Raw genomic sequence first — 10,989 nt, 5'->3', positions numbered from 1 at the left:
ATTCCACATCTCCTTTAAACTGACATATTCTGAGATGGGAAACAAAGAAATACTCTAATATATTGAAGATTCCTCTGGTATACTGAAACCATTGTGAATGTGGGCTGCTTGAGATTAGGGTACATTCAGGTCTCGCCTAAGGGATCATTAGTAACTACTGGTTCACTTTCCTTGACTTTCTCTTTCCTACTCTCATTTTGCAGAAAATATATCCTGGCTGACCTCACCACCTTTCATTGTGCATTAAGACCCCTCTCTTCAGAAATGCTTAGCCTGACTTCTATTTTAGTACCACTGATTATTGAAGAAAGGGTAGGAGTCCCAAAGGGAACCTATGATTTTGAACATTCTCTACAGAGCTAAGAAAAGTCAAGGAATGTGTAGATATATATGATGTGCCTCAGTTCAGTCTAAAACAGGTTAGGATTCTTCCAAAATATTGTGACTCCAAAGGAGAAGCTTTTTTTTTTTGAAGGTATAGCTTTTGATTGCCAATCACTATAACAAGAAAGGTAGAGAATGAGGCCATACATTTTCTTTCTAAGGGTATAATAGAGGTCTAAATAACATATGGAGACCTCTACCTTCCTGGAGAATGAATGTCAATGAAATCCTAGGCAGAAGAATGATGTGGGAAAACTGGACAATTGTCAGTGAGTTTGTTCTTGTGAGCTTTTCAACCTTGTCTTCTGAGCTACAAGCTCTACTGTTTCTCCTTTTTTTAACTATTTACCTGGTTACCCTAATGGGCAATGTTCTCATCATCTTAGTCACTACAGCTGACTCAGCTCTACAAAATCCTATGTACTTCTTCCTCAGGAACTTGTCCTTCCTGGAGATAGGCTTCAACTTGGTCATTGTGCCCAAGATGCTGGGAACTCTGATCATCCAAGACACAACCATCTCCTTCCTTGGCTGTGCCACTCAGATGTATTTCTTCTTCTTCTTTGGGGCTGCTGAGTGCTGCCTCCTGGCCACAATGGCATATGACCGCTATGTAGCCATCTGTGACCCTTTGCGCTACCCAATCATTATGAGCCGCAGAGCCTGTGCCCAGCTAGCAGCTGCCTCCTGGTTCTCAGGTTTTCCAGTGGCCACCGTGCAAACCACATGGATTTTCAGCTTCCCTTTTTGTGGCCCCAATAGAGTGAACCATTTTTTCTGTGATAGCCCCCCTGTCATTGCACTGGTGTGTGCTGATACCTCTCTGTTTGAACTGGAGGCTTTGACAGCAACTGTCTTATTCATTCTCTTCCCTTTCTTGCTAATCCTGGGGTCCTATGTCCGAATCCTCTCCACTATCTTCAGGATGCCATCAGCTGAGGGGAAACGCAAGGCCTTCTCCACCTGCTCCTCCCACCTTCTGGTTGTCTCCCTCTTCTACAGTACTGCCATCCTTACATACTTCCGACCACGATCCAGCACCTCTCCTGAGGGCAAGAAACTGCTATCACTGTCCTACACAGTTGTGACTCCAATGTTGAACCCCATCATCTACAGCTTAAGGAATAGTGAAGTTAAGGCTGCACTGAAGCGAGTCATCCACAGGACCCTGGGCCCTCAGAAACTATGACTGACTGTGATGCAAACCAAACGAGTGGAATGCAAGGAGATAGGAAAGGACTCCTCAAGTATGTTTTAGTGCCTCCTCATTCTAAGAGCTATGATATATCCACTAGAATTTTGGACTTTACTAGGATCTGTTTCTGAATGAAAGAACATGAGCAATGAAGGAGAACTTCTATAGGCCTGGGTCCATAGGACTGGGGGACCAACATATCTGAGGATACTGCTAATTGACACAAATTGGGAGCTGATCTGAAGGTTGACAGTTGTAGTGAGAACACTACAATTTGCATTCTGTACTTGTTTTAACTTTTCTTGAACTTCTTCAACCATGTCTTTTTAGAACTTCCTACTTTACATTATCTATGTTTCCAAACTCCCCCTGAAATTTTCAAGGATCTTTTTGCTTACAAGATAAACTTATGACAATGGTAATAATAAGCGGTAGAGTTTTGTGTCATTCTTTCACTCATTTTTGGAACTCAATTTCTTTTTTTTAATTATTTTTTAAATTTCTTTTCAGTGTAACAGTATTCATTGTTTTTGCACCACACCCAGTGAGTGCTCCATGCAATATGTGCCCTCCCTAATACCCACCACCTTGTTCCCCCAACCTCCCACCTCCCGCCCCTTCAAGATCTTCAGGTTGTTTTTCAGAGTCCATAGTCTCTCACTCAATTTTAATACATTTTTATTCAACATTTAGCATGTGTCAGACCCTGTTTAGGACCTGAAGACACAGTGCTGAAGAAAATAGACAATTTTATTACCTTGTGGAATTTATATTCTAATGAGAAAGAAAATAAAGTCATACTTAAAAAATTCCCCTGGCTTATAAAGTACCCATGTACTACTAGGCTAGCAAATAAGGACTTCTTCCTCTGCTACCGTGATTAGTCTGTGCCTCATCTGGCGAAAGACTACTCCACACAGACACCACCTCAATCTCAAATTATTTACCTTGGATATGAGAATTGTTTGACAGAAAGGGTGTGAGGAATACCAAGCTAAGTGGACAACATTCTAGGAAACTGCTGTGAATAACCCAGAGATTCTTTGTTTACTAGATGTTATGCAGTCATATTGGGATTAGATGAAACCAGCTGTCCTTCTTAAACTTGCCTATCACTCTAGCAGCCCCTTTTCCTGATTTTGTCCATTGAATATAGGCCAACTCTGGATTCCTTAAAAATGGCAGACTTGGGGTGTTGATACCATATATAGGTGTGAATTATTCATAACAATTTATTGATATTTAACAGAAAAAAATAGCATTTACTGCATAGACATGTCCTCTCCACAAACTCTATAAATAACTCTAACTCTGTGTGCCATGGAAGTACCAGGACCAGTTCAATCTCCCACACAGGGTACCCTTCACTTCTCATGTATCAAGGGCTCTACAAAAGCAGCACATTCTGAATTATCACTACAAGAATTTGTAAATGAAAATGTAGATATTGGGGTTCTGTTTGGATGATAGCAGTCACACAACAATGCAGATTGACACCATTATACATTTATAATCTCCAATTTTAGCCAAAATTTCATTACTCCTTCACATGTATTTTACTTGTTCTTTTATGGTAGGCAGAATAATGGTCCCCCAAAGATGTCCATATACTAAACCCCAGGACTTATAAACATGTTACCTAACCAGAATAAGGATTGTGTAGACAGAATTAAAATAAGTAACTTCAGATGGGGTTGTTATCCTAGATTTTCTTTGGAATACCGTAACAAGAAATTAGAAGGTAGGTAGAGAATGAGACTGAAATATTTATTCCTGTGGCTTTCCTGCCTCCATACACTTATGTCCACAACCCCTGTCTCAAGGTTTTCTCTGTGGAGCTACCCTCTCCAAGTCCTAAGTTGTCCTTCAGGCCCAGGATTAGTACAAGCTTCTTTCTCACTCTTGCTAGCCCTGGGATGTCACTATTTCTGGTTACTTTCAGAATCCTGTCTTTATGTTATTCTGATAGATAAAATATCCTTGTCCCTAATAAGAGTATAAGAAGACAGCAGAACTCATATATTCTCTTCATTGTACCCATGCTCTTCAATACCCACTTTAAACATACATAGATGCATATGATGCCCCACATACATCTAGCATCTAGCTCATAGTAAGTGGTTAATGCTTGCTAATGTATTGATTGTGTGATAATGCAAAGAGATTCAGAAATACCAAAAGGTAAAAAGTTGGAATAGGATCTGGGATAGATTGATAGTAATATTGAACATGATAAAAAAAAAAAGATGGATTTTATAGGTTCCAGGGTTTATAAAATATGAATTTTTCTTTCAGGATTTCCTAACTCTTATGAGCTAAAACCACCAAGAAGGAAGGAGACACTCCTTCTACTGGTCCATGAGTAATTCTCTTTCTTCTTTTACAAAGAAAGTGCTTCATGAAGGATGAAGGGTAGGTCCACGACAAAGCCCAAAGATAAGAATCTTACCGTATTCCAATCTTGCTGAGGCAACTACTCAGCAAGTCTTCTAAGTAGGGAGAACAAAGACGTCCTCACAGTCAGTAACAGATTTCAAGCCTGCATGAGAAATTTCCTTGTTGCTACTTTCTTCAGAGCTCCCTTCACATCCTTGTTCCTCAGGCTATAGATGAGGGGATTAAGCATGGGTGTCACCATTGCATAGAACACAGACACCAGTTTTTCCTGTTCTTTGAAAGTGAAAGTCTTTGGTGTCATGTAAGTGACAATTGCTGATCCATAAAAAAGGATGACCACCAGGAGGTGGGAGCCACAGGTAGAGAATGCCTTGAGCCTCCTCACAGCTGACTTCATCCTCACCACAGTCACTATTATGTGGCTATAGGACACCAGAATTAGGGAAACAGGTATGAGGAGAATCACGACACCCATGAGGAAAATGGCCATCTCTGAAGTGCGGGTGTCTGTGGATGCCAGGATCAACAGTGCAGGAGCCTCACAGAAGAAATGAGCAATACTATTGCTGCCTCGATAGGGTAGCCTTAATACAAAAGTGGTATCCACCACAGACACCAGAATGCCACTGGTCCATGATCCTGCAGCCAGCTGGACACACAACCTCCAAGTCATGACGCTAGAGTAATGCAGAGGGTTGCAGATGGCCACATACCGATCATAGGACATCACTGCCAGAAAGGCACACTGTGTGCATCCAAAAATGAGGAAGAGTATAAGCTGAGCTGCACAACGTGTGAATGAAATGACCTTCTTCCTGGATAGCAGGTGGACTAGGGCCTGAGGAATGATGTTGGTAGAAAAACAGAGGTCAGCCAGAGATAAGTTGCAGAGGAAAAAATACATGGGTGTGTGAAGCCGCGAGTCAGCCTGCACAAGGCACATGAGAAGCAGATTTGCAAGCACGGTGACCAGGTAGACACCCAGGAATACAATGAATAGCAGCTTCTGCGTGTGGGGGTCATCAGAGAGTCCCAGAAGGAGGAATTCGGTCACCTGTGTCTGATTTGATTGTCTCATAGTTTGTCTCTTTTTTCAGTAAGAAGTCACCACATGCCAAACATAAGTCCATAAAGCCTAAAAGTTTATACAAATCAGATTCAGAGGGCTTTAGAATTTCCTTCAATCGCCACCAGCCATTCCAACAATCCCCTTTATGTAGAGAGGATCATGCTGCTTTAGTTGGAACATTTTCTGTGTTGCAAAACTTAATACTTTAAGGAAAGTGCATTTATTTTCAGTATCATCTGCAAATGTAAAGTAGATCAAAAGAATCATCTTCTTTATGCTGAATATGAAATATCTAATAATAAAAAGATTCAATTAATCTATAAAGTATTGGCACTATAATCAATTAATCTATAAAGTATTGGCATTTAATTCCATTTTATTATCACCTAAAACCCTTAAGTCTTGTGCTGCTATTCCCTGTTTTATGATGGTATAGTTTTTTTTTTTTTTTTATTCTTTGGGCATATGACTGTTCTTTCTTCCTTCAAAAGACAGACACTAAAGTATAGGAAATTTTTTAAAAAGCCAAAGTACCTTGAAGAACTGACATTTTGTTTGGAGAAAATAACCTGTTCCGGACAGAGCTGGGAAATCAAGGAATAATTGGGTAGTATGCCATCACCTCTTTGGCAATCCTATCCCAAGCTATGGCTGGAACTCCCAAATATCAATCTTAACCATCAGCAAACTTCTAAAATAGCAGACACACCATCACAATATTCTCATCTGAAGTTACCAGATTGACAAGTTTTCTGTGTTTAAACAACACTAATCCACCATCTCTAACCCATCATCCCTTACTGCCTTGCATCATCAGCCTACTCCTCCCAGAGATGGAAAACTATCTTTCTCAGTTTTGTGCCCCTTTATAGACATGGGGTAGTGATTTATTTGATCAATTAGCATTAATTAAGTAAGGTAAATAAAAATAATTTGATCATATGGTTTAGTAGAGTTCTTTAACAAGTCTACCACATTCTGATGTCACTAAGAAGGCAACATAGGTTGTTCCTGACCTTTCCTCATCACAAGAAGAACAACCAACAACTAACTATTCAAGAATAAGATACCACTGAGAAGCAACCTCTGCACCACAGAGACTGAGGTATGGCATTAGAAAGGTAAGAGAAGCAGCTACACATTGACTGCATTGTTCTTCCCCAAACCAGTGCAACATCATGTGGACAGATCTCTCCTGAGCTTCCTATTCCCCTAGTAGTAAGAGAAACCCCAAGGGAGACAATCTGCACTGCCCCAACACTGTGGATTGCTTTGCTACAGGAGCTCTTGCACTGATCTCACACCATAAGGACTGCAGGGGAATCAATGGGACTCAACCACCAGGAATCTGATTGTGATAGAGAAGACGGGAGGGACTTGCAACGATCAGCACACAGATCTTTGCAGATGAAATTCATATTTGCAGTGCTCAGGGACTAATCCTAACCAGCAGTTTTGCTCATCATCTCACCAACTCAGAGATGCACTCTGATCACAGAGAACAATGTGGGGTTCAGATCTCAAAGGAGTTTTGCTAATTCTAGAGCCTTGTTTGTCCATGCCCAGGAAAGGAGCTGAATTACAACCCTACCTGCTGCAAAGAGCGTCTTCTGACCACATCTGACCAGAAGAGCTGAGGACAATTCCTGGAAGCAGTACCAGCCTAGCAGTGCTCAAAATGAGATATGGGTGGGAATACCTGATAGCACCCAGAGCAAAACCAGTCCCTGTGGAATATTCCTGTGCCCCACACAGGCAGAGGCATTAATTCATAGCCTATGCTGAAGGTAGTAACCCCTCCCAACTGGAGAGCCTTCCTGAGAAATTGAGAGTAGCCTGGAGTGGCTTGACCCCCTCTCAATGTGGCAAGAAACCTAGGACATAGCCCCACCTATTGTCAAGAATGTCTTCTGGCCCCTTCTGACTGGAAGGGCTGGGGACAACTCCTGGAAGCAGTGCAGCCTAGGGACACTCAAGCTAAGAGGCAGGTGCACAGAACTGAGAGTTTGCAGGGCAAAGCCAGTGGTTCTGCTCCATCAGAAAATTTGTGGTGTGTAAAGGCAACAAGGATAAATACCTAGTAGTGCAATTGCTGGGTCGTAGGGTAACTCTATTTTTAACGTTTTGAGGCATGTGTTGTAATGAGCACTGTTTTAAGCAACAACATTATAACATTCGCTTATAACATTTGTTATAAGCAACAAATGAATCATTTAACACTACATCAGAATCTAATGATGTTGGCAAACTGAACATTAAAAGAAAAAAAAAAGATGACAAAGAACTTAGCCAGCTTTAGGAGCTGCTCTCCCACTGTGCTCAGTCAAAAAATCTAATTTGTAGCCCCACTCATCACTGAATACAGCCTTCAGCTTGTCCAGCCAAAGAACCTAACCAGAGCATATTGGAAGCTGCACAGCCCATCCACCAGACCTACACAGAATGGCACTATAGGAGAGAGAACATCTGTGGCTTCCCTCAACTACAGAGCAAAACTGGTGACCTCACTTGACCAGAGAATTCAAGGCACACTCTGGCTTGACTGGAGTCCTTAAACAATGAGTTGTCCAGGCTTTGGGTTCTGTCCTGTTTCCCTGCCAAGAAAGCTATTTCATATACTATTATTGAATATAGTACCTAGTCCTGTTCTTCTAGTAGGACTAACCAAAGAATCCAGGCAACCACAGAACCCATCCTACAGCCTCACTTAGGCAGGGAACTAAGACAGCAGTCCTACTCAATTGTTCTCAGCCGATGGCATACCTCCATGACATTAAGAATGAAAGAAGAGAATCATATGACCATCTCAATAGATACAAGAAAAAGGATGTGACAAAATTCAACATCCATTTGTGATAAAAAAAAAAAAATTCTTAACCTGTTATGGATAGAAGTATCATATCTCAGTATAAGAGGCCACGTGTGACAAGTCCACAGTTAGCATTGTACTTAATGGTGAACAGTTGAAAGATTTTGTCTAAGATCAGGAACAAAACAAAGGTGCCCATTCTCAGCACTCCTATTCAACATGGTACTAGAAGTCTTTACAAGAAGAATCAGGCAAGAAAATAAAAGGTATCACAATTGGAAAGGAAGAAGTAAAACTGTATTTGCAGGTAATATGATTTTATATACATAGAAAATTCTAAAGACCAAATCAAAAGAAAAAAACCTGTTATAGCTAACCAATGAATTCATTAAAGTGGCAGGATACAAAATTCATGTACAAAACAGTAGCATTTCTATATGCTATCAACAAATTTTCTGAAAAAAAATCCCAATTACAATAGCATCAAAAACAATAAAATATTTAGAAATAAATTTAACTGAAAATGTGAAAGTTTTCTACTATAAAAACTATAAGATATTGATGAAAGAGATCAAAGACACAAATAAATGGAAAGCTATCCCATACTCATGATTGGAAGAATTAACACTGTTAGTATCTCAGTACTACTAAAAGTTATCTACAGATTCAGTGCAATCCTTTTTGAGAGTCCAAAGGCATTTTTACAGAAGTAGATAAAACACTCATAAAATTCATATGGAAACACAAAAGAACCCAAATAGCCAAAGAAAGTCTGAGGAATAAGAACAAAGTGGGAGATGTCACACATCCTCATTTCAAGCTGTCTTATCAAGCTATAGTCATCGGAACAGTAAGGTACTGGCATAAATACAGACAGATAAACCAATGAAACAGAATTGAGAACCCAGAAATAAACCCCAAAATACACAGACAACTAATATTGGACAAGGGAACAAAGAATGTTCAAGGAAGGAAAGACAGTCTCTTCAATCAATGGTATTGAGATAATTGGATACTCACATGGGATAGAATGAAATCAGACTCACAAAAATTAACTTCATATGAATTAGACTTAAAATTTAAGTCCTAAAACAAGGAAACCCCTAAGAAAACATAGGAGTAAAGCTCCTTGACATCCATTTTGGTAATCAATCTTTGGATAGGACACCTAAAACATAAGTGACAAAATAAAGAATGCATGAGAATACAACAAACTAAAAAGATTCTGTGAGAATACATCAAACTAAGAAGCTTCTGCAGAGCAGAACAAACCATGAACAAAGTGAAAACCAAATATTTGCAAACCATATACCTGATAAGGGATTAGTATACAGAATATATGAAGAACTTACACAACTCATTAGTAATTAGGGAAACCACAGAGACATACATATCACTGCATGCTTGTTAAAATGGCCATCATAGGGATGCTTGGGTGGCTCAGTTGGTTAAGCATCTGCCTTTGGCTCAGGTCATGATTCCAGGGTTCTGGGATTGAGGCCTTCATCTTTGGGTCCCTTGCTTGGTAGAGAGTCTGCTTCTCCCTCTGCCTGCCCCTCCCCCTGCTTGTGTGTGTGCGCTCTCTCTCTCTCTCTCTCTCTGACATATTTTTGCTGGATATAATACCTTTATTCAGACATATGCTCACGACTAGAGTTAGCATTAATTTCCCTTGAACATTCATCACACTGTGGATCAAATGTCATTGGCCAAGCTTACGCTTGGAAAAAAGACCCAGCTCCTGAGGCCAAAGAATCTTAGCTAGGAGGAGACAAATCTAACTAATAAAGAATTGCTTCTAAAGAAAAATGTAGTCTATGGCTGAAATAGCTGGTATAAAATAAATTTTGAGACCACATGCTATTTTATTAGGTACTTCAGAATTACCATCCATCTAAGTGGAAGGTATTACCTGGTTAGTTCTTGGAGTCTCCTTAGGTCCTTTAGACTTTGCTTCTCTCTCCATTGCACACCCTTCCTAGACTAGAAATTAATGCATGTCTCTAATCTCAGGGAAAACTAGATGGTAAGTGAGTATACTCCGTTTTAATGAAAAGAGAGAGTGAGGGCATACAACTGAACACTTCTCACAGAGTTTTTTTTTTTTTTAAGATTTTTTATTTATTCATTTGACAGACAGAGATCACAAGTAGGCAGAGAAGCAGGCAGAGAGACAGAGAGAGAGGAGGAAAGGCTCCCCGCTGAGCAGAGAGCCCTATGCGGGGCTCGATCACAGGACCCTGGGATCATGACCTGAACCGAAAGCAGAGGCTTTAACCCACTGAGCCACCCAGGCACCCCTTCTCACAGAGTTTTAAGTGATGCCTATATTAGTGGTTAACTTAATGGAAGGGCAGCTACAGGATATTGCTGATTCTATACCTTCATCTGGCTAACAACTACAGGTTTTTAAATATTCCATTTATAAAAAATAAAAAATTATTAAAAAAAATTCCATTTAGTAAAAGTGTTATCCAGAAAACCCTCCTTTCTGACCCACACGTTTCCCATTTCCCAATCCCACTCGCCCTCAACACATACACACATTAGGAAATATACACATTCACAAACATCTAGAAATTAGATGCATTAGTGTACCTTCCGCATCATGTACTTACATCCATCGTGGCTAAAAAGATTACATTGAAATTAGCTTCTTTCTCTGCTACACTGAGATGTTCAAGGGCAGGGACCTCATCTGACTGCTCTTCATTCACAGCAAATAGAATAAGTTGGTACAGACTAAGTGTACAACACGTGGTTTCTGAGCTGATTGGACTTGAGCCAAAACACTGAGAGACAGTCAATATGAGTCAGAGTGTGACTTGTGATCTGTCAGAGGATAGGCGCTCTCACTGACCCTGGCACAATAGTAGAAGGCTACACCCCTGACCTCTCCTGATTTGTTTTTAAAAGCATATTATTCTCTAATGAGAATGTGGAAGAGTAAAGGTTCCCCAAGATGACTGTGAATCTGCCCCCAGGGTCAGGAAGCTTCTGAAAGGAAGTGTACTGTCAAGCTTTCTCTCCTATTATTCTGCCTTTTCCCTAGATTTAACATCAACTTTTCAGTTCATTTCCCTAAAAATGGCATATATTATGATTCAAGCAAGAGGATAGATCAGGAAGCCATGC

At 40.3% G+C, this 10,989-nt stretch overlaps 2 protein-coding genes across 2 annotated transcripts; one reads left to right on the top strand and one right to left on the bottom strand.

Moving 5' to 3' along the window:
- Window positions 1-625: 625 nt before the first annotated feature.
- On the top strand, window positions 626-1,573 carry LOC132011079 (olfactory receptor 10A4). Its single transcript, XM_059389230.1, has one exon. It carries the CDS (start codon window positions 626-628, stop codon window positions 1,571-1,573), a length of 948 nt encoding a protein of 315 aa, XP_059245213.1.
- A 2,539-nt stretch (window positions 1,574-4,112) lies between these two features.
- LOC132011074 (olfactory receptor 2D2-like) lies at window positions 4,113-5,054 on the bottom strand. The gene has a single exon (XM_059389216.1). The coding sequence runs from the start codon at window positions 5,052-5,054 to the stop codon at window positions 4,113-4,115; it is 942 nt and encodes a 313-aa protein (XP_059245199.1).
- Between the last annotated feature and the right edge of the window lie 5,935 nt (window positions 5,055-10,989).

The sequence above is a fragment of the Mustela nigripes genome, chromosome 1 (genome assembly GCF_022355385.1).
Source record: "Mustela nigripes isolate SB6536 chromosome 1, MUSNIG.SB6536, whole genome shotgun sequence".
In the NCBI taxonomy this organism is placed as follows: domain Eukaryota; kingdom Metazoa; phylum Chordata; class Mammalia; order Carnivora; family Mustelidae; genus Mustela; species Mustela nigripes.
This window is presented reverse-complemented; position numbering and strand designations above follow the sequence as displayed.

Coding starts and splice junctions, on each gene's coding strand:
- LOC132011074 (XM_059389216.1), bottom strand. CDS start 5,054: ATGAGACAATCAAATCAGACACAGGTGACCGAATTCCTCCTTCTGGGA.
- LOC132011079 (XM_059389230.1), top strand. CDS start 626: ATGATGTGGGAAAACTGGACAATTGTCAGTGAGTTTGTTCTTGTGAGC.